At 44.4% G+C, this 24,730-nt stretch overlaps 1 protein-coding gene across 9 annotated transcripts in view; it reads right to left on the bottom strand.

Annotated features, from left to right (window-relative positions):
• LOC109713697 (4-coumarate--CoA ligase-like 5) overlaps positions 1-16,993 on the bottom strand; it is a 46,812-nt gene extending 29,819 nt beyond the window's left edge. For 4 of the 9 annotated variants that reach the window (XM_020237877.1, XM_020237876.1, XM_020237873.1 and 1 more), the window contains exons 1-2: positions 15,836-16,982; positions 15,520-15,709 (exon numbers count right to left, since the gene is read on the bottom strand). In XM_020237877.1, the coding sequence (XP_020093466.1) occupies positions 15,520-15,709; positions 15,836-16,858 (1,213 nt within the window). In that variant the 5' untranslated portion in view covers positions 16,859-16,982. Of the gene's footprint in view, positions 1-15,519; positions 15,710-15,835 lie in introns of all 9 variants that reach the window. The other 5 variants (XR_002217146.1, XR_002217145.1, XM_020237878.1 and 2 more) reach the window with 3 other exon arrangements.

Here is a 24,730-nt window from a genome sequence, read left to right as displayed (position 1 = left end):
AAGCTCGCGCAGCTTGTCTGCGGCTTGCCTGTCTCAGAGGGGACAGGCGGGTTCCGATTCGTTTGCTAGTACATGTTCTTAAATGGGTCCTTAGTTAAGTATTCATGTGTTAGTGTTCTCGTGTTGTTCACGATTGTTCATTCTCGTTCCGTGTTCATATTTCGTATGTTCATTGCTATTTCTCTCTTCCAGATAGATAATGTAAGTAAGTTGGAGAAATTATGTAGCTAAATGTAAATTTGACGGTTTATGTTGTACTCAAATGTAAAGGTTTTACTATGGAGTGTGGGATATGTAGTAGATGAGAGTTCATGTTTTCCCACCGAGATTACGTTTCCTTTCATTTGATTACGTAGATCCCGCGATTCGGGAATGGCGCTAGGAGCGGCACACTTGAGTGCGAGCCGGGACATTATTTTACCCCCCACTCTTGATTGAAGGAATCAAGGGTCACCCAAGCCGGCGGCTGAGGCGGCCAGAGGGGTGATCCAGGTTCACCCGTGTTCATCTATTTGTCTATCTATCTATACCTTTCGACATTCCTGTCTTATCTTTTGATGCGATAATACGGGCTTAGTATTTATATACTTACGTACAAGTTACTTTACCCATTCGTTGATTGAGCAGTAGTACAGGTTCTTCATTTCAATAAATGAACAAGTAATTAGAATACCGAGTGGGCTCCCAAGTGGATGATGAGTGTATCGGTAGAGCTGCGCATCCCTCTGAGTTGAGTTTGATGCTTAGGCTCTGGCAGACGCCCTGGGGTGTATCCGATAGGGAGCCCTGGGGTTTATCCGATAGGGTGCACTGGTTGAGGCCTCGCGTGATGAATACACCTCGCTGGTAGTGTTCCATATTTGTCTGGCACTCGTTCTAGGTTAGGAGAGGTGAGCTCCTAAGGGATAGGAGATCCCAATGAAAGTAGTGTTCCAGGTATCCAAAGTATATGTGATCCTGAGTGTATCTACGGTGAGCAAGAAAACAAATGATAGTTGATCTACGGTGAGTAAGAAACAAATTATAATTTGGTTGGTAACTCAGGTAGAAAGTGGAGCCGTGATATCCTAAGTGTTAAGAGCTGGGTTAGGAGTAGTTAGGTGATATAGTTCGTTGATTTCGTATCATACTATAGTAGATCCATTCGTATTCCTTTCCGTTACGTGTTAGTAGGATATTACGTTCACTTATGTTCTACGTTCTAAATTACATGATTCTGTATTTCCCCTCAGGTCAACGAAGCCCTACCAGTGGTGGGTGGAGAACCATCACGGTGCTTTAATCTTTTGGGTTGCGGCGCTAGGAGCATGCAGCGAAGGTGAGGAGCCCCGTTGGTTTGGGAGTTCAAGAACAAAACCGCTATTGAGGCGTGGGCGAACAGCCTAGCTGCTTAGCAGAAGCGGTTGCACAAATATCTGGATCGTTAATCCAAATGTCTCCCAATTAACTCTAGTTTGGGGGTATAAAGGTTTTTAACGTAAAACTTGGGATCCAAAGTTGAAAACGTTTTTAAGTGTTTTAACTAGGTACTAAATCCGTTGTTAGTAGATAAATCGTAGTATCCTAAGGTTATTTAGGTAAAAATATCGTATATTTACTTCGGGATTTTAAGATGGTAATATCCCAAAACTTCACGGGATCCAAAGTTGTTACTCCTTTAGGTACCGAGTTCGAAGTTTAAGCTCGATCTTGGTAGATTGATCGAGGTTATCCAAGGTAAGTTTGGTTAAGATTTGGTATTTTGGGATAGAATTCCTTAGATGGTAATATCCCAAACCTCGAATGGAGATTTTCGAAGAGGTTCCAACTCCCTCTCCTCCTTCTTCTACTAGAAGGAGAAGAACCAGAAGAAGAGGAAAGAAGAAAGAAAGAAAAAAAGGGAAGAAAAGGAAGAGGAAAGGAAGAAGAAAGAAAGAAAGAAAGAAAAAAGAAGAAAGGAAGAGGAAAGAAAAAGAAAGAAAGAAAGAAAGAAAGATCTCTCTTTCTCCCTTTTCTCACACTCTCACCCTCTCTTACTCTCTTGAACTCCCTCTTCCACACATACACACACACACACATGCGTACGTTGGTCGGGTGTATCCGACGACATTGTTAACGTGTTTTGGGGGAGAGTGTGGATAATGTTGAACGTAAAAGCGTCAAGCCTTGTCAGCCCCGGGAAGACTTACAGACAAACGCGAGTTTAAGCTGTCCGTCCGAGCCAAATTGCATGACTCGTTCTTATATAGAATTCAAAAGTCAAAGCTGGGGCAAACCAGTGGCTTTTGACACGGCTTGACATTAGAAATCATCTATCGTCAAGCTAAAATAAGAGGTGGAAGGCCCACAGTCTTACCCGACTTTGAAATTTAGATCGGAGTATTTTTATTAAGACTGTATAGGAGGTCAAAAGTATTAAAAGACTGTGACACGTAAAAGACGATTAAATAGACGGGGTAAAGAGTGTCTTTTAAGATTTAGAAGCCAAAAGCGAGGCTAAAGTCGTGTCCAGTAAAGGTTGAATATGAAATGAAGATACTCAGGTTATTTTATCATAGAGTGTGATAAAAATAAATATAAATAAAAATATTATTTGAGGCTGTATGATAGGATGGCATTGAAGGATAAAAGTCTTCAAGCCATAGGATGTCATAGTCACGCTTACAAGAGGTCAACGAAAGTGTAGGTGATCTACAACAGCAAACTCTATTTTGTACGTGTAATTAGAAAAATTTACGAAACGATTTAGATAGTATAATATCGGTGGTGAGTCAACAGGTATCTCTACAGTTGCCCAGCCTAAGCCCCGCCTAAAAATTTTTGGGCTTGGGCTTGGGCTGAGGTTTGGGCTCTGGGCTTGGGCTTGGGCTTGGGCTGCCTAAAATTTTTAGGTATAGGTTTGGGTTTGGGCTGGTTTTTAAGCTTTGGGCTTGGGCTTGGTCTTGGGCTTTTAAACTTAGGCTTTATTAATAAAGAAAAAAGTTATAAAGTTTTATATAATATAATTTAAATTTAAAAATTTTATGTTTAACGTTTATGCACTTGAAAAAGACATTAAAATATATATATATAGATAGCAGAGATAGACGAGATATATAAAATATACCAGGTTATATTTAAGCCCAAGCCCAGCCCAAGCCCAAACCCAGCCCATGTTAGGTTTAGCGAATAGGCGGAGAGTATACGCTTTGGAAGCCCAAAAATAAAAAACAGAGGGATAGCGTTTGAGGTATAAGTAGAGGCAGCCGATATAGGCGTATCGAAACGACAGCTCAAACCCAAGCACTCATTGGCAAACGCCCATACCGCATGGGTAACAGAAGGGATCAGACAGCGTTAATTTGTAACCCCAATATAGTTTAAGACAAATAGCAAGCGAGATGTAGCGAGATTTAATAAATGAATAACCCCTAGCCACAACACAGAGGGTAATTAACGTGAGCTTGAAACGGTTTTCAAAGGTCTCCTAACGTACTTATAAAAAAGAAAATCAGACTTGAGCTCAGTAGTACTCGTCTAGGAACGTGGTTGGAGGGAACATCAGTTATTGTGTGCGAGCGTTGTATAGGAGGTCCCAGACTTACCAGGAAAGTCAAACGGGCAGACAGACCCCTACTTTACGTCACGACTTCAGCTCGGCACACGGTTCCCGGAGGACGTCCGAAAAGGTCTTTACACTTCACTTGAACCCCAGAGATAGGCTGTGTTAACTGAAGCCATGGGGCACATTGGAGTGATGGAGCAGTTCTATATGGACGCGGTTGAATAGAGGACGGGTTCACCACACCTGGCCATCTTTCACACGACTGAAGCAGTTCGCTAGGTGTTAGTGGGTTTAACTCAGCACCGGGGGACAGCTCGCTCCGTTCGGTTGCTGCTTTAGGTAGCTATACAGGAGGGTAAAGGTCTGCCCCTATCTATCCGAAACTTCGAAAGGACGACCTTTAGCCGCGAGGCGGAAGTGGACGACTGTTCAGTTTGTGAAGCGGTGCTTCGCGGGTTATAGTTGAAAGTAGGGGCCGGTGGTTATCTCACGAGAGTTGAGTACTATGTAGAAACACGGCGGGCCCACTAGTCGCATACCTCTGGCCACCCGAAGAACGTTTTAGTCGAGCGCTTCGAGAAGTGAAAGCCCGTGTGTGGTGGCCAAAGCTTTGGCTTCGCGCGGTGGCCTCAGGTGTGACTTTAGCGGCGGAACTGGAAGGAGCTATAATGCGGCGTGGAAAACCTCTGAACCTAGGCGTCTAACGTTCAAGAACTAGGAGAGGTTGTTTCAGCCAACTTGTTGCTCATGGTAGTCGACTCAGCCCTGGAGCCCTCGCTGGTGAAGATCCAGGTCGGCGAGGTATAGGTCGGTATTCCCACAAACAATCCATTGTAGTTTTCGCTCCAAGAAGCGGCTGAAAGACGATTCGTGTAGGCGCTGGTGTAAACGGAACGGCCCCACCATCTCCTATAGTTGTAGCATTAGGAAATTGTCAAGGTTGGTGGCGGCAACTGCGTATAAGTTGAAGAAGACCCATTTATCTATAAAGTCTGAAAACACCAGCCACATCTAGAGCGTCACGCGTGGTATATCCATCACGGAGGTGTCGAAGTCGCGTTTCTAGTGGCGGCGGTTGAGGTTCAGTACTTACCCTATTAAGAAGAGTACCAGGAAATTGACTGCCCTGCGTATTCGATAGTGAGAGGGCGGAACGTAGTTCTGTGTGGGGTTTGGGTCTATCCTACGTAGTGATATCTGGCGTTTCAGGAGCGGGACGTGGCCATTCCGCTCATAGCCTCGGCTTCAATTGGAAAGGAAATTGAGCAATTTTGAGGCCAGTGTTGGCAGCGAGGTTTATTTGAACTGCGGGAAGACGCAGTCTGCCCATTCGCCTCAGTGTTAGAAGCTTTTCGGGAGGTGTTTGGCAGCTATCATCGGGCGATTCGGATACTTCGAAGCCTGGAACCACTGCAAGCAACCCGCGCCGGTTAAGAGTTGATGAAGCTGAAAGGAGCCCAGTTGACTTTGTGGCGGGAGCCTTTAGTGCACGGGATTCTTCCGTTGGAGAGCTTCGGTCTTCAGTGTGAAGAAATTGAAGCGCTTATCGAAGAGGAGGGCTTCCTAAACTTCGTGATAGGCGTTTACGAGGCGCACGAGAAGCAGCCAGGCGCTTATCTGGTTCTACAGCAGATACTTCTGGTGCTGTTTAGCCAGGTTCGTGAGAAACTTGTGTGCCAAGTAATCTAGGTACTTACGACGGCCCCGTAATCACTCGGGCTTTCCGTATTGGCACATAAGCATCACAGGTATGGCGCACGCTTTGCGCCAGAAGACTTGTAGGAGGCTGGATTAGAAATTGACTACTATCGGCCTAACATCCAGATAGAAGCTCATGTGAGCACTGGGAACATTGACTAGTTTATTCAGCAGCTAAGCCCCGTTGCCCATGAACAAGAAATAGCACTGGGCTAAGTTGAGGGCTATTAGGTGCGTCTCAGCTTTGCTCGGTAGGAAGAACGCGTGCTTGTTGTGGCCCCGAGGGGTGCCGCTATGCGAGCCGGACTATTTGGGGAACAGCTCTTCTAGGACATCGACTAGGGAGTTGAGGGAATCGAGACGGCCGCGGTACGCCATGCCCCGGAAACTCTAGCCGCGGCAGGGCCCTTGGTTCAGATATTGCTTGAGCTAGAAGGCTAGGCCGCCGTAGGGGCCATTGAGGCGCCCTTTATGTAGGCCCTTAAGGGCGTGGTGGCTATTTAGGAGATTTGAGCCTCGGTGAGCCAGGTGAAGGTACTGTCAGCGGTTTTTACGATGCGTCGGCGGCAACTGGTTGAAAGATCGAGAGCAGCGGCTATAGCAGCGCTGCTTCGTTCTCGAAGCTGTTCGAGCTATTTACCTGAGGAGGACAGGACCGAGGGCTTTCCACTAGTTAAATAAGAATGTTAGTTAGCACCGCATTATGAAACTCTCGGTTAGGTACGGGTTTTACTGCAGTATGCGGAGGTCAAAGAATTCAAGGTTGTAGGCCTACCCGTAATAGGTCAGCGGATGAACATGACCCGTGCTTCTCGTGAGGCACATCCATAACTTGCTGCTGAGTCCCGGAAGTTGAGCGGTGAACGGTGAGCGAAGATACCCATACAGTACGTACGCACGCTTACGAGATGATTATTTGCTTACACACCGTGGACATAGTTTGTATCGGGACCTCGCTTGAGGCAATTAATTTTGGTATGGACGGTGTTGCAATCCGAGGAGCCGAACCCATCTGAGGAGCCGATCCCGGAGTCGCCGCTTATGGGCAGACGAGCCGCGACTAACTCAGTGGAGGCCGACTGCGCCGTAGTAGCGCGCGGGACGGCTCTGCCCTTGTATTCCTCGAGGAGGTATTACTCCACCCCAGCGACCTCAGCTACGCTGACTGCCCCATCCGCCCCGGGAACGACCTGTCAACGCCGACTATACGGGAAGAACAGGTGTTAACTTCGTAAACGGGACAGCAACGGATGTGACGACGCGAGCCACCGGGGGTCGTGGCGTCTATCGTGTGACGACGCCGGGTGCTGGGGTGCTGACGCTAGCGCCCACAAAGCCCCCGGAGAACCTTGAGCTGACTGGAGGGCATGGTGGCGAGCTGGCGAAGAAGGGGAACAGAACCCTAGGTCGGTTGTTGAGCGCAAGGAGGGCGTGCACCCGTAGGGGCACGAGGCGGGTGTTGCGAGATAGTTTCTGGAGCCGCTTCCAGCACTCGAACTCGTCGACGTGGCGGGCTATTTAGGTACCGGCTTCAGGGGCGTTCTTGGTGAGCCGGGCTAGACGCAGCAGGGATTGTTGCAGGCCCTGTGTCAGATATTACACCCTCTTGAGGACGAGCATCAGACGATGACTTGCTAGGGGGACGGAGTTAAACGCTTTGGAGAGGAAGTTAAAGGCGAAGAGCCACAGCCCCTTCATTAAGGGCTTGTAACGGGAGAATTTGAGGAGGGTCTCGTAACCCCCTTCCAGTCTCCCGGCTAGGGCGAAGTTGGCGAAGGTGGTGTGGAAGCGGCGGAAGAGCTCCGTTACCCACCGCTCCCCATGGAACAGGAAGAGGCTCCATATATCCAGGAGCTTCTCCCAGAGGTATCTCAGTTAGGTACTGAGGTGGTAACGGCCGAGGTGAAAGAGGGGGAGTTTCTAACCGCCAAATTTGAAGAACTTGAATTATTCTCGGCGGTTACGCGCGAGAGCGAGGTGGAGGAGCCGGCAGCACAGTCCACAGCGGCTTGGGCTTCGGCAGCCCCCGCGTGAACAGCCGCCCCCTTGACGACGGTAGCCTTGGCGGCGATACGGGAGTGGGAGCCGGCGATGGCCGCGCGCACGGCTTCCACGCCCGCCTAGCACTAGAGGACGGCGACAGCGCCGGCGGCGACGACGGCGAACGGCGAGGTGTTTAGGGACCTCGACGAGCTTAGCTCGGAGGACCGCGACGTAGCGCGGGTTGTAACGTCGCTGGACGAGCGCGTCAAGGACGTGGAGGAGACTAGGTCTAGCGAGCCCGTGGCGTCCTCCGCCATGGCCTTGCCTGGATGCATGCATCGCGGAACCTCTGTAAACGAGGACTTTTCGTTGTTGAACCAATCAATAAAATTGGGCTATTGAAGAATTGCAAGTGCTTTAATTTGCTGAGCTGTTACTTTAGCCCGCCTTCGTGTGTTCACAAGATCAAAACCTGAGAATCGCAGCGCAGCAGCCGGCGGCTGTGTTGGTGATGCTCGGTTCTTTGATCACAGTGAACCTAGGCAGAGATAAGTGTCGATCTCTGTATTGTAGTTGAAGCTGGGTTAGCTTAGTGAAGGCGGTGGCGGTATCCAAGTGCAGAGTGAGTGCGCGGATATTGGAATTCCAAAGGTAGGATTCCAGAGGATCCAGCTAGGATCCGAGAGAGAAATGAACGAGAATGGAACGAGACTATGGTTAAATTAGACGGTGCGGGGCTCTGGCGATGGTTAAACCAGGCCAAGCTCGCGCAGCTTGTCTGCGGCTTGCCTGTCTCAGAGGGGACAGGCGGGTTCCGATTCGTTTGCTAGTACATGTTCTTAAATGGGTCCTTAGTTAAGTATTCATGTGTTAGTGTTCTCGTGTTGTTCACGATTGTTTATTCTCGTTCCGTGTTCATATTTCGTATGTTCATTGCTATTTCTCTCTTCCAGATAGATAATGTAAGTAAGTTGGAGAAATTATGTAGCTAAATGTAAATTTGACGGTTTATGTTGTACTCAAATGTAAAGGTTTTACTATGGAGTGTGGGATATGTAGTAGATGAGAGTTCATGTTTTCCCGGACCAAATTGGTAGCGGTCTCGGGGCGTGACAGATACATACCAAAGTGCCTAATCGATTAAGATACGCTCGATTAGAGAAGCTAATTTATGTCCACTATAATATGAAGCTGTCATTTAAGATGCATGCAAGAGTATGATAAGAAAAAGGAACTAAAACTTATGATTCCCTGGATGCAAGCTTTATCAGTGATAAATTAGACCCCATATTCGATTGGCTACAAGACGGAGACAATCAAACGGAGACAATCAAGAGGACCCATTGCTCCATGAGCCTAGAGATCCACCACGACCATTCAAGATAATCGCTGAGGAAGCATGAGTTAGTGATGTTGAAAAATGCGCTGACGAGAATAAACAGAGGTCTCAGAATCAGTGTGGTGATGTGCAAGAACAAGCAGCTTTGGACGAAGAATCCCAAAATCCTACAGATGACTCTAATGAAGAATTTGAGCATCTTATGCTGGGACCTGGATATGGTCGTCGACGTCATACTCAAAAGTCAATCTGAATATAAGAAGACATCGTATATCGCAAAGAGGCCTTCAACAACAATCCGAAGCGGTAAGAGTAAAAAACGTATGACCTCAGTGGATCCATTAGATATAGCTGATGCACTCTCGCTCGATGATGATAGTGATACATCGACACCAGCAGATTCTGGGTTACCAGAGTCCAAAGATGAATGCAATGATGACGATGATACCACTAATAGCAGCGGGGATGGTGGCGACTTCATTCCAGCAACACAATAGGAGGGTAGGGTTGGTTTTTTATTTACTGAAGAGCAAAATTTCATGCATACCACTCAAGATGCTGATCATGCGTCCTGACCACGTCAAACATCTGGAGTGGTATATGATCATAGAAGAGGTAATAGGTCCTCACAACAAGATTATAGGGAGATGAGAAAGATCAAGGATTTAAGTGGAAACTTGTTGGCATGGTACGGCATAGTGCGTGCCGGGTTATGCCGATGCGTATCGGTTACAAAAAATATGTGCGTCGACACATAATGGAATGAAATATTTATTTTCTTTAGCAACAAAATATGCCAATTATGTATTATGTATTTTTGTCAAATCTTTTAAACTTTATTAAGAAAACTAATTTAAAGAATAGAGGGTTTTGAATTGTGCCATCAGCACGGGGGCTGTATCATGCCAATATCTTGCTGGCATGATACGGCACGGTGGATACGGCACGTGCCGATAGGCACTTAAATCCTTGTGAGAGAGGGTTTAGAGGCAACATCAACTAGATACCCACGAAGAGATAATAATCTATGCTCACAATTTGATAGTACTTCAGTATCCTCGTATCCTTCATATCAACATGGCTTATGGAGAGAAATGATTATGATGCATCAATCATGGCACTCAAAATGAATCTCAATCCATCTCGCATCAATTGGAGCAGGAACAATCCGGTTACTATCTATCCATACCTTCATATAGTGAAGCTCATATGGCGAATCTCTATGTCCACTAATACATGTACATATCCAAATTATAATTCTTCTATTTCATACCATCCTTATCCTTATGATGTTGCAGTCTATATGCTACAAGTGACTGTTGTCCATTATTTCCACGATCCAGTTGCATATGCAAATTATATACGACGATATAAGGAGATGTACCGGCAATATATGATTTTGTCACAATACTAACAATATTTATACCAATATTGTCAAATAAATATTGTATATGCATATGACAATATGCCATATGATCCACCATACGATCTATATGGAATTAAGCAGTCATCTCTCCATAAAAATATAAATTTAAATAATTATTATACTTGTAAATTTTATTATTGTATTTTAATTCTATTCTTTATCTAGTTGTATTACATATAAAAAATTTTACCAGTATGTTAATTGGTTAAATAGTAAGCTGTACATAGCTAATATTCATAATTATTTGACTAAATCTTTCAAAATAATATTATAAAAGCTTGTTGAAACTAAAAAAACTAAAATAAGTCTGTACCAAAGCGTCGGGAGGTCATGCATATCCATCGACACGCAAGAATACCAAGTGTCAGCAGGAAAGCATGCCTGTACCGTACCGTACCGGGCAAACAGCGCAATCCCCCGTGCCACGGCACTTTAATCCTTGCTTTAGACTTTTCCTTCATGAAGAAGACCTAAACTTTATAGTAGAAATCATCAATAAATGTAATAAAATAATGTGCACATCCTTTTGAAGTCACTAGAGCGAGTCCCCACACGTTCGAATGGATGTATTCAAGTATGTTTTTACTTCTACGATCGGAGGACCTGAAACTCACCATTTTCTACTTCGCAAATACACAATATTTGCATAAATTGAATCTGCTGATTTTCATACCTCTAAATACTCTTTTTTTATGCAGCTCTAACATTCCTTTCATACTCGTACAGGCTAGTCTCATGTGCCAGAGTTCCACATCATAGGCATCATGATCATCCGAGAATGCCAATACAACACCTCCAATCACCGACGCGCTGAAAAACCTGTTCAAGTTTGCTTTCTTCTCTCTTTTCATGACAATCATGGTGGCCCAATTTACCTTTATGACTCCATCTGCAATAGTAATATTGCAAAAAATAGAGTCAAGAGCTCCAAGTGATATTAGGTTCAACCTGAGACCTGGAACATGTCTCACATTTGTCGAAGTACGTATTATACCATCATGCATCTTTATTTTTACCGTTCCTATACCAACAGTTTTGCAAGTAGCGTGATTACCCATCATAAAACTTTCACTTTTAAAAGACTTAACAGGAATCAAATAGAGATTTATTTGATGTCATAGTAAAAACAATCTGAATCTAATATCCAGTTAGCAAGAGATTCAGTACCGAAGAAACTGTCAAACATCATGATGTTGATCGGGGTCATCGGCTACGCTTACTATACCTGTATAAGAACTCTTCATTTGCAGTCATGCCTTTCTCCTCTCACAATCTTGCTTCATATGGCCATTTTTTTTACAAAAATAACACTTCACCTTTTTTGATCTTTGACTTAGAGCGAGACCTTCCTTTACTCGAATAATGTTCCTTATGCCATCCCCTTCTTACATCCTTAACAACTAAAACTTCATTTGGCTCCTCCGAGATTGATTGCTTCATGATTTTTTTTTTAGCGTCCTACATTGAAAGAGTTGCTTTCCATAAAGGATAGCTGTAATAAGGTAATTATAGGAAGGAGAAAGCGATGTGAGGACAATCAACGCCTTATTGCCCTCGTCAAGCTTCACATTTACACAAATTTATTAAAAATATTTAAGTACTCGACAACTACCGTACCTTCCCTCGTGCGCAATCTATATAATTTTTGCTTTCGGCACAACACAATGGAAAGGCTCATTGTTATATACAACTTACCCAATTTGGTCTATACACCAATAGTTATTTCTTCGTCCATGACATTATACATCACCTCATCTGTCATGCACAATATGATGGTACTTCATGCCTTCAGATCAAGCTCTTCTCAATCTTCATCACTCATTGTTGTTGATTTTTTAAACTTTCTCTACAACGCCTTATGAAGACCTTGCTATGCTAAGATGGCCTCCACTCTTCTTTGCCAAAGGATAAAATGAATTTTGTAGCACCGACCCATCGCTCTGATATCAATTGTTGTGGCCTAGGATCGCCCTGCATATGCTATCAACCAAAATACACAAACAAAAAAATAGCGAAAAATAATAAAAAGGAAATACACAGAAATACATAGAAGAAAGCGATTTACATTGTTCAGCAATAGGGAGAGCAAGAATGATGTAACCCTTATATGAACAAACCAGAATGCAAGCCCACATTTTTATGTTTCTCTCAACCTAAATACAAGACCCTTATGGTTATTGCCACCCTTCCTTTGTTATACGACAAAAAAAAAAAATCCCTATCTTTATCCTAAATGGATTTCTCCAAAAAAATAGAGAGAAACTCAAGAAATTACTAAGTTTGTTCCCGGGCTTCACCTCACACTTCACTTAATTCACTCGTAGCTTGTTACATGTTACATGTGGAGTTGGCAATCCTTTCATAGACATACAAAGCACATGCACAAAATTGAAGTTGGCAACTTCAATGGTCAACATTCTTAATTAGCTTATATACATAGGTTTTTGACAAACATAGCATGCATGAGTTTCATGCATGCGGTGTTGGTCACATTCCTTATGTCGTCCCCTTCCTGCATTTTTAACAACTAAACCTTCGCTCGACTCCTCCTAGATTGATTACTTCCTGACTTTTTTTTATATAGGAGGGCTAAAGTAACATCCTTCATTGAAAGAGTTTGCGTTCCATAAAGGATAGTTGTAACAAGGTAATTATAGGAAAGAGGAAGCGATGTGAGGAAGATCAACGCCTTATTGTCCTCATCAAACTTCACATCTACACTAGATCACTGATAACTTTATTAAAAATATTTGAGTGTTCAACAACTACCGTACCTTCCCTCCATGTAGCCCATATAATTTTTGCTTTAGGTACAACATATTGGTAAGGCTCTTTGTCATATACAACTCTCAAATTTGGTCCATATTCCAACAGTAATTTCTTCATCCATGAAGTTATACATCACCTCATGTACCATGCACAATATGATAGTATTCAGTGCCTTCAAATCAAGCTCTTCTCAATCTTCATCACTCATTGCTGTTGATTCTTGAAACTTTCTCAGCAAAGCTTTATAAAGACCTTGTTGCAAGGTTTAAAATGCCGTGGCATAAAGGCGTGCCGCTGTCTGCCTGATACGGTACGGCACCGGCATGCTTCCGTGCCAACATATGGTACGCTTACAAGCCGATAGATACGCATGACCTCCTACTGGCACGTTTTGCTACGAACTTATTTCAGTTTTTTTTATTCCATTAAACTCTTATAATGTCATTTTGAAAGATTTAATTAAATAGTTATAAATATTTGCTATGTATAGCTTACTATATTCAACAATTAACATACTTATAAGTTTTTTAGTATGTAAAGTAGAATTATACCTTATGCAAAATAGAAATTTTTATAGATTAGAATTTTTAAAATGCAAAGACATCTTTTTTTTTCTTTTGACCGTATTACAGTCTTTCTTTTATAAAATACAAAAAAATTATTTTAAAAATTATTTTAAAAAGCATTTAAAAAAATTTCAATAAGTATTTTCAAAAAATTAGTAGATCTATCAAAAAAATTAAGTAATAAATTATATGACAAATAAATTAAATAAATTTAAGTATCAATTGATTTAATTTAGCTTTTACTTTTATCAGTATTTTCAATCTTCTAGCGCAAAAATAAAATTTTATGTTTGATGTTGCTCAAAATTTGTTTATTGAGTTCGATTTTATTCCCTTAATTCGCCAAAAATTTTGCGGTGCGACAAATTTTGATAAAATAATTTGTGAAGAAAAAATAGATGTCTGTGGTGGAAGCGGAGGGCTTAACAAATCTTTTGTCAGCATATTGATAAACAAAAAAAATTAAATTATAATTTTTTTGACTTACCTAATAAGTAAATTTTCGATTTTGGAGGGCGTGGGGTACCCAGAATGCTTTGGATACCCTAAAGAACAAAACAAAAAAAAAAAGCAAAAAAAAATTTAGCACACTGCGCTGTGCCGCTTTGTCTCGTGCAGCACGGCGCTGTGTGCCGCGGCACGGATGGGGGTCCGAGACCACCCATGTACCGTGCCACTCTTCTTTGCCAAAGGCCAAAATTTCCTTTTCCATCAAATTTCTCCACCTTGAACTTAGACATCAAGACATTCTGCATTTTTATTGTAGCACCGACCCATCGCTCTGATACCAAATGTTGGGGCCTAGGATCATCCTGCATGTCTTATCAACAAATATACAAGAAAAAAAAAACGACAATAATAGGAAAAATAAATACACAAAAAAACACAGAAGAGACAGCGATTTACGTAGTTCGACAACTTGCCTACGTCCATGGAGAGGGCAAGAGAGATGTATCCCTTATATGAAGAAACCATGATACAAGCCCGCACCTTTACGTTTCTCTCAATCTAAATACAAGAGCCTTATGGTTAGTGGCACCTTTCCCTTGTTACAAGAAAAAAATCCCTATCTTTATCCCAAATGAATTTCTCTAAAACACAAAGAGAAACTCAACAAGCTACTAATTAAGTTCCCGACTTCACCTCACACTTCACTTAATTCACTCGTTGCTTGTTATATGTTATATGTGGAGCAGGCAATCCTTTAATAGACATACAGGGCGTGTTTGGTTCGAAGTCGGAATCAAAATCAGAATCGGAATCGAAATAAGCTGGAAGCGAAATCGGAATGACTCATTACCTAATTCTGTTTGGTTCATCACCTGAGTCGGAATCGGAATAAATCATTCCTATTGTCGGTGTTTGGTTCAGGTAAATATAAAAAACATAATCAGATTAATATATTAACTTTATCTTTATAATAAGGGTCTGTTTGGCAATTGTTGTGAAATAAAACAAAATTTTATTTTACAGTGTATTTGATATGCTGAAATACTCCATACTCTATTAAAAAACACCTCTGTTTTAGGTGTTTGGATTGTTTCTAAAAAAAATACTATATTTTCATTCTTATATAAGTATATAAGATGAATTAAGAAATATTATATAAAAACAACAAAAAGCTCATCGCAGGGGACGCCTTCCGCCCGCCGAGCTAGCCCCTCCCGCTCTGTGTGTTCGTCTGAGAGGGTGGAGAGGGCAGAGAGAGGCGGTGGAAGCGGAAGAGGCGAACGGCTAAGATTTTGGGGGCTGGGAGGGGAGAAAAAAAGGGAAGAGAGGGCACAACTGGTTGTGCGGAGAAAGTGAGAAAGGGGCAAGATGGCGGAGCGCGGCGAACGACGAATTTTTTTACGCTGCTCCGATCTATTTTTAATTTTTCCCCGATATACGCTAGAAACCCCATATTACACAGTAAATACTCTGCTGGGCTGTCCAAGCGGGCCAGTGAAAAAAGCAAAAAAAAAAAAAAAAAAAAAAAAAAAAAAACAGAGTAAATTACGCAATTACAGAGTGAGTATCGGGGTGTTTCCCAAACAGGTCCTAAGTCTAAATCTTACCTTACACGATCATGTTAAAACTTAAAACTGTCTGTGAGACAAAGAGTGTAAGATTTACACCCATGAGCGTCATTATGATCTTACCACGCCCATGAGCGTCATTATGAACTGTGTCTTATTTTCTTCAAAGATGTCAACAAAGATGTAAAAGGATTTACCTTTCATAATCGTGGGGCCCCTGATCCACAGCTCTCCTTGCTCTCCCGGCCCCAACACTTGCCCCGAGGTGGGGTCCACTATCTTCGCCTCCAGGTTGGCCACGATCCGACCCACTGACCCGTACCTCCGCGATTCCTCCGCTCCCATCGTTGCCGACCCACCGCCCGCTGACTCCGTCAAACCATACCCCTATTTACTTGAGAAAAGTAAAAGTAAGTTACGGACTCACAATTGATAACAGCGGGAATGAGAGCTACTATAACGATTGAAGAATCCCGGTCTATCCAGTATGGTGGGACAAAAATGCGAGCTCACCTGGACGATCTCAACGTCAGGAAAACGGGCGGCGAACAGCTCCGCCACCTCGCGCCCGAGCGGCGCGCCGCCGACTGCGATGACACGGAGGGAGGAGAGGTCGTGGCGGAGGGCCACCTCGGACTTCGCGAGAGCCACGAGAAGCGGCGGCGCCGCCGGAACGAAGGTCACGCGGTAGGCCTCCACTGCCCGCAGCATCGCCCCGAACTCGAATCGCTCCATCAGGACCGTCGTCTCCCCCAACGCCGCCGCCCGGAGCAGCATGAAGAAGCCAAACACGTGGAACAGAGGGATCGTGAACAGAGCCACCGCGGGCGGCTCCACGGCTGCGGCCTCCGCCAGGGCGGCGGTCCGAGCGGCGTGGTAGCCAGCAATCAGGGCGATGAAGTTGCGGTGGCTCAGGACGACGCCCTTGACCCGCCCCGTGGTGCCCGAGCTGTAGAGGATCGCCGCCGCGTCGGATTGCCGGACAACCTCCTCGCCCTCCTCCTGCTCTGGCGGCCGGGTGTAGAGGGATCGGAGCGAAGGCGAGTCGAGCACGAGAGTGCGGACGTGGGAGGGGATCTTGGAGGCGGCGGCGGCGGCGACGAACGCAACGGAGGGCTTGCAGAGGCGAATTTGGTGAGCGATCTCGGCGGGGGTCGAGAGGGGGTTGGCGGGGGAGACGACGGCGCCGACGGAGAGGAGCGCCAAGTAGAGAACGGGGACGTCGAAGGAGGGCGGGGCGAGGACGAAGGCGACGGCGCCCGGGGAGAGGCCGACGGAGGCGGAGCGGAGGGCGGCGGCCAGGGACCGGGTACGCGAGAGGAGCTCCGAGAAGGAGAGGGCGGCGCCGGTGGCGGCGTCGACCAGCGCGGGGTTGGACGGGAGAGGAGAAGGGAGGAGGGAGAAGGCGAATCCGGCGGCCGACAAGGGCAGGGACTCCGGCGGAAGGGCGGCGGCAGGGCGGAGGCTGCGGAAGGTTTTCGTCTCACGGCAGAACCCGCTCCGAGGGTCCGCCGCGGAAGCCTGATCCGCTTCCATCTGTTGTTAGGCGATCGCCTCCTCTCACTATTGTTTATGGTTTTCAATAATTAGGGTGAGGTATGCAGTAGGCGTCGGCAGGGCCTTTGTGTGTCTATGCGTCTGACAGCAGTCAAGGGGACGAAACGTCATGTAGTGGTTTAATAATAGTCAAAACAGGACAATGCCATTAATACAAAACGTCCGCATAAAACCTGACACCAAGATTAGAAGCGTCCTGTCACAGGCTTAGCAGTTCTGTTCGCAAAGTCCGTACGGTGCTCGTCTTCCTGCTCGAAGATGGACAAGTCTTTGTCCCTATTGCTAGTCCGGATCTTCACGTCCTACGACTAAGTATGTAAAGGAAATGACAAAGAGAAAGGCAGAGGTTGTTCAAAAAGCTAAGTACTACACTACTTAGAAAATGAGAATTACAACTCACATACACACTCTCTCTTGTGTGTTTTGACCTTAACCAAAACTCCACTACTTATAAGCTCCTAAATACAATGAACCTAGACACACGCTAATTCTCTCATTATGAGACACATTAACTCACCCTCATAATGAGCCATAAGCCCAAAAGTCACCCCATAACTCATGAGAGTTTCATAACCCTTGAGTTTTCATCATTGATGGGAGAGGTTACAAAACCCTTCGTCTCCCCACAGCGGGTTGGGTTTGGGTCTCCTTGACAACCCGATTCAACCCATTTTCAACCCGTTTCGCTAGCAGATTTGGGCCACTGTCAAGGAGAAGTCAGCGGGAAATATTTTGTTCGTGATAGTCCGCATAAAATAAGAGAGATGCTACTACACTCTGGATAGAATTTCTACGGAGTATGCTATCACGTTCCGGCTAATACGATAAAAAAAATTAGGTTATTTGCATACACGTCCCTGCAAACATAGTGAATTGCAGAAATATTCCTGCAAAACGAAAATTCCATAAGTTGTTTCTCCAAAAGTCTTAAGTTATGTAGATATGTCCCTACCATTAAGGTCTGTTAAAAAAATTTCGTTAACCACAGTTAAAAACTTAACCATGGTTAATTAATAACGTAAATTGACGGTTTTACCCTTCTTCCTCTTCCTCCTCTTCCTCTTCCACCTTTTTCCTCGCCGGCAGTGGTGGCAACGGCGACGGCGACGGCGGCAGCGGAGGCGACGGCGGCAGCGGCGGCGGCGGCGGCGGCGGCAGCGGCGGCGACGGCGGCAGCGGCGGCGACAGCGGCGGCGAACCCTCTCCCTCTTCCTCTTCCTCTTCCTCTTCTCTCTTCCTCTCCCTCTTCCTCTTCCCCCTTCTTCTTCCTCTCCTTCTTCCTCTTTCCTTTTCTTCATCGCCGGCGAGGGAGAAGATGTAGTGACAGCGGCGACGAACCCTCTCCCTCTTCCCTCTTCCTCTTCGCATTTTTTCTTCCTCTCCCTCTTCTTCTTCCCTCTTCTTCGTCACCGACGAAGGAAAAGATGCGGCGGCGGCGGTGAAAGCAAACCCTCTCCCTCTTTCTCTTCCTCTTCCCTCTTCTTCTCTTTCTTCCTCTCCTTCTTTCTCTTCCCTCTTCTTCGTCACCGGCGAACCCAACCCCGCGCCGCCGCCGCCGCCGTCCACTCCGGGGGCCCAAAGAGGGAGAGAAAGGGAAGGGAAAGAGAAATATTTTGGAGGGATATATTTGTGAGGGTAAAAAAGTTATTTCACAAGAAAACTGTTAAAAAATTAACAGTTTCCTAACAGATTTCAACCAGAGGGACATATCTGCATAACTTAGGACTTTTGCAAGGATAACTTATGGAATTTTCATTTTGCAGGGATATTTCTGCAATTCACTATGTTTGCAGAGACGTGTATACAAATAACCCAAAAAATTTTAATCTAGTCGTGTAAAGATGTGCTACATGCTAAAGGACGCACCATCCACACGCAAAGTATTTTTTGTGCAAACACAGCTTCGAAATATAAGGTATAGTAGGTTAATACTATCTATGGATAAACTTATAAACTTATATTAATCTTCGTGGGAGAGTCCACGTGTCAAATTTTGTTTAATTTTGACCTTACAGATATGGGACCCACCTCATTCTTATTATGACTGTTGGATTCATTCATAGTGAAGAAACGTCGCCATCGTTTCTAATTTTGCTTCTTTGTAACCCTCACCCTCATCTCATCCTCATCTCACCCTTTGCAAAAATTCTAATCGTGACCCTAGATTTCTCGCCTTTGCTGCCCCTCCCACTCGGATGGAAAGCTCCACCTCAGCACCCTCTCCTTCTCTGCCTCCATGGCACCACGAGAAGCGTCGAAGAGGGCGAAGAGTCGGAGGGAGAGGGTAGACAAGGAGAAGAAGAAGAAGAGGGAATTTAGGGGCAGGTCTCGGAAGAGGCGAGGAAAAGGAACGAAGGGACGAAGGGACAATACTTGTACGGTCTCTGCGCCACACCTCCTCCACCCGCCGCTTAGGCCGCGGACACTGGCGGCCTCCGGCTCAACACTCTCGTCGGCATGGTTCGTGGGGATCTGCTCGATGAAGTTGTACAACCTCATAGAGGACTCCACGACAGCGAAGATTAGTAGGGTGCAGAACTAGCGGTGGATCTAATACGAAGCCAATATAGATGCGGACCAAATCATGACTTTGTCAGAACGTTAGGCTCCTTTGTCGCCTTTGACGCCGCCCTCCTGACACTTCGATCGATGTTGTGACTCTTCGAAGCCCTCAGCTACCAAGTTCTTCTCCAAACTTCAAGGTAATTGCTCCTTGGCTATTTCTCTCTCTCTCTAGATCTTCGTTTATTTAGATCTATGTTATGATATGTTTGAGTCAATTGAGGTTTCTGGACTCGGGTCTTTGGTATTAGATTTTCTATTATGATTTGTATTTGATTTGTCACTAAGGTTTCATGATTGAGATTCCAATCCTCTGTTGGTAGTGATTATACTTATTTTTTCTTTGCGAATTTGGCCTTTCTTATTATAAATTGGTGATATGAAGGCATTGGTTGATTGGATCTGTATATTGCCACCATAGTCATTGAGAGTAAAGTGATGCAACCAAAAATATGTAGACAACTGCAATTTGAGAAATAGTGACTGCAACAAGAATCAATTAATGAGCAAGATGTACATAGTTTAACCGGAAATTATAAACGATAATTTGATTGCTAATTTTTGTAATATCCGAGATTTTTAAATCAGGGTAAATTCAAATTTGAAGTAAAATTTTTATTTAAATTTGAATTACACACACACACACACACACGCACACACATATATAGAGAGAGTTGAGCTAGAATATTATATCAATAGCAAATGGGCTCCGTTGCCACCCATTTGTTTTCGATGATGGAGCCTCCGAATCGACGATCGACACCGTTAAACATGATCTATACCACTTGAAGTGTTTAGAAATCAAATTTCAAATCGTTTCGACATTATTATTTGCCTAATAATCAAAGGGTTTCAAAATTTGTAATTTTAATGGTCGATATGAGGCGTTTTCTCGTTTAACGGCATAAAGATATCCAAATCAATTGATTTTTTATTAGAAAATTTTTTAAACTATTTAAAACAAGATCTATACTCTTGATCTTAATTACAAGACTCCTATCATCATTTTTTAAAGAATATTTATTTTCATCCGTTCATTTTTATGTCCACTCGATGGATAAGAGAACAATATTGAAAATGTATGAAAATTAATTTCTAAACACTTCAAGTGGTATAGATCATGTTCAACGGTACCGATCGTTGATTTGGAGATTCCATCATTGAAAACAAATGGGTGGCAACGGAGCCCATTTGCTATCGCTGGGTGATTTATGTGAATTGGAGAGAGAATGGATTTTGTCGCAAATCTGCGACCATTTCAAACAAAAAAAATTTGTGGTTTTAATGTTTCAGCTGTGTCGGAAGCGCTGGCGCAGTCCGTTTGCAAATTTGACGGATAGATCTCTTGATATCGTGTGATTATCGAGAAGACGCCGAAATTGGCGAAGCGGAATTTTCGCAAAAGTCTCTATATTTTATGTACCGAATTGCGTGAAATAGAACGTGGAGGTGTGTACGTGCGTTTTACATGTGCTGTCGAGTGCCTGGCTGAAATTTGAGAGAGCTGAGGGAGTTTTCTGCATTCTTACACCTTGTATTTATAGAGCCAACCTAGGGTTTTTCTCTACTAAAACCCTAACCCTAGCTCTTTGCGTCAGCTGATCAGCATCCTGATGGAGATCACAATGATTGGACTTGTTATCTGGTGTTGTTCGTGGGAAATTTGTTCAGCAATAAAACTAGGAACTGCTATGTTTAACAGTAGGGGATTCAAATAGCTACTGAAGCACTCAAGGAAAAGTCTTAGTCTTAGAGTGACTATTCTATTTTTAGAGTTCTACAAAATGGTCACTAGATCGTTGATTGATCGACAGAATGGTAAGTTCCTAGATTAAAGGTATAGAAGATCTAAATAACAAGATTGGTTTTGTCTTGATTTAAACATGCCAAAATAGGTCTCCAACATCTTTATTAAGAATATAAAGTTCTTTGAACCTATTAGGTGGTGCATAGAAGCATCATCAAACCAATGCAACTCTATAAATCAATAACAACTTTTTTTTCACATTTATGCACTAAAAGCACTATAAATTTCATCAATTTCATGTATGATTTTTCACCTCAACTATAGACTATTTTGAAATAGTTGCTAAAAATATAATTAATTCCAAGTATTAGATACTATTATAAGTTAGAAAAAAGTCATGAATATATGGAGTATAATTGCTAATTAGGTGACATTTACATGAACATACCTCCCAAAGCTCATTAAAAATGAAAAAAAAAACAAAATAAAAGATGAAAACTTACCAAAAGAGCAGTGAGGAAGAAGGATCACGAAGGTCGACGAACGATTCCTCCCAAGCGGCGATCATGTGCGAGGTCAAGAGGGATCACATCGATGAACGATCCTTCCCAATACAGTAATCGTGTGCAAGGTCGAGAGGATACGGATGAGTTCTGAAACCCTAGAAAAGGTAGAGAAGAGAAAAATCCTCAGAGAGCTCGAAGGAGATGGAGTGGGAGAGAGGCGATCGGGTGAGTAGTGAGTAGAGAGTTTTGGATCTGTATAGGAGAGGGAGGGAGAGAGAGAGAGAGAAAGAGAGAGAGAAGAGTAATGGTTATGGGCCTAGATAGAGAGAAAGAGAGAGAAAGATGGATAATTAGTTATGGCCTAGGCCCAAGAAGAGAGGAACGAATATGTAATGTGGACAACTATTTTGGGCCGACCCATATCGAAAAGCCGCTAAATAAATGCCGCATTTAACTAATTTCCTGTAGTGTGAGCCCCCCAATCGCCTCTCCTCCCTCCCCTGCGTCCGCCGCGCGCCTCCGGCTGCCGGCGATCACACTCCGGTCGACCAAACGCCACCAGTAGCTCCCTCACTTTGTTTCTCCACCTTTTGCACCAACTCTTCTCTCTCCATCTTTGCTCGAGAGTAAGCAGGGTGCTTCCTCTACCTCGGGCCCCTCACCGGCTCCACCTCGGTAACCCTGGCGAGGTCCTACTACAAAAAAATATTTAATATAAGGACACCTTTTAGACGACGCTTAGGGGAAGCGTCTCTAAATGTTTTTACAATATAGAAAATACCGACGCCTCAAAAAGTGTCGTCATATGATATCAAATAATTTATTAAATAATGATAAATTTTATATTTTAATTTTTTAACACTTTAAAGCGTTAAGATTTCAAAAATCCTGATACTTTAAAGCATCAGAATATATTTTACCGACTCTTGGTATAAGCATCGATATATGCGTGGCGACTCTTTATTTGCCAACGCTTTGACCGATGTTTTGAAAAGTGATGTTGGAATATATTGGGACGCTTTCAAGTGTCGTAAAATACAAAAAAGAGTGTTCTTAAATATAACATTTTTCGTAGTGTCCCCTACCGACTGCAGCAACCACCGCGGTGGCGCTTGGGGATAGCTGCAGCTTATGGCCAGCTTGGGCTCGTGCGGCCAAAACCTGCCGCGTTGCCTTCCCAGCCACCTGCCGTCGTCGCCCACCCCTCCTCACGGTCCCTGAAGAACCCCGCGCCTCCCCTCTGGCCTTCCCGACCATCGTCGAGACGGGAGAGGAGAGCTGAGTCGAACGCCCGAACCCTTGGCTGTACGGGCTAGAGTTGTTCCCATGAGACCCCCGCCGCCTCCCGCCGCCGGATAGTGCACGCCCTGCCCATTCCCAGTCTACCGCACTCCCCGCTTCCAGCACACCCGCCACCGAGCCGCCGCCGGCCAGGCTACACCATCTCTGCTCCCAGCTAGCCCGATTAGGGCTATTTTGGGTGGTTTTCTCTGGTCTGGCGACCTGAGGCGGTTCTGACGCCCCCGGAGGTGAGCACAGCGACTCCCAGTCAGTGTTGATCACAGTGCTCACCTCATTTGCTATCAGCGAGGCTCAGATCAGCATGTTCGGCCTAGTCGCTCCCCCTGCGCATCACTCGCTAAAGTTAGGCTTGCTCCCATGCATTCCACAGCAACCCGCGGTGCTCTGGACAATGAACGCAACCCCCGCCTCGTCAAAACCTGTCAACCCGTGTCTCAGCTAACCTCGATAACCCTCGGTTAGCGATAACGAGCATGAAACCTCTCTAATTACATAAAATATTATGATTACTTGTAATAGTAGGGACTTTTATGCAAATTGTCACCTTGCGGCCCTGGTAGGTAGCATGTATATGTGGTAGAAGACCTCTGGACTGATCATCCAAGGTTCGAAGCCCTTCGCAAAGATCGAATATCAATTTCGGTGTGTTTTTCTGCGAAATCGGCTGGCAAAACACGATTTCGGGTCGAATTTTATCCGACGTTGTTGGAACATGTTGTGCTTTGCCACCGAGCCTTATGGCTGGTCACCTACGTCACTTCAAGAGTTCAGAGATGACCGGTGAGCTGCGGAGGGTTCCGGTGTCAAAATTGATACTTCCGAGAATCCGGATCGGAGCAATTATTTGAGGATAATCACTTCAACGTGTGACCTTGGTGTTTGCTGCCAGGACACCCAAAATATTGTGTTTTGAGGCAGCAAGTGACTCGTGACACGAGGCAGTGCATTTTGGGACGTTTCGTGTGTCCCGGGGGTAATCCCGGTGCATTTTTGGGATTCCCGGCAAGTTCGGGATCGTTTCGGGAAACCGATTCTGTGAGTAGTTTGGCATTGTGAGCCTCATGTTTTTGAGTCTATAGGATTAGATCCGGACCCAACGGACCTGTCGTAGGTTCTGTTGACGTCCCTCGCTTTGCAGAAGCTAGATGCAGCGACTGACACATGTGGGTACTTCAATCCGAAGTCGGTCCAATGGCTCATGCTCGATGACTTCTTGCCTTTTTTTCTTTTTTTGGATTACATAGCTTATCATGATTATAAGTTCAGTATCTTGCACTACATAGCTTATCATGATCATATATTCGATATCTTGCATGCTATCTAGTACTCGTTGGTCTACTCTATGGTTGTTTCGTCTTGTGATTAATCTAGTGGTAGAGTAGGACTCCAGTGATTGATTATCATTGAGTGACTTAGTCATTGATAACATTTCGTACTTTGTGATTACGGTTATATAGACCTAATAGGTTAGTGATATGGAGACACTCTGTCACGCCCCGGATTACACGTTTTCCCGGGCACGTCGACAAATCCACCGTATACAAAGGAATTTCTCCTGTACGCGAAGTGATAGCTATACCTGTAACCAAATTCAAGCTACAACTAGTATAGAACTGCTAGACAGAACTGAAAATAAATAAACATCAGGTTCACTATACATACAAAGCTCTCAGATACAACACCTCTCACTCCAGTGAGTAACAAGCATAAGTATGTATATGAACCAAAAAAATA

The sequence above is a fragment of the Ananas comosus genome, linkage group 8 (assembly GCF_001540865.1).
Source record: "Ananas comosus cultivar F153 linkage group 8, ASM154086v1, whole genome shotgun sequence".
Lineage (NCBI taxonomy): Eukaryota > Viridiplantae > Streptophyta > Magnoliopsida > Poales > Bromeliaceae > Ananas > Ananas comosus.
This window is presented reverse-complemented; position numbering and strand designations above follow the sequence as displayed.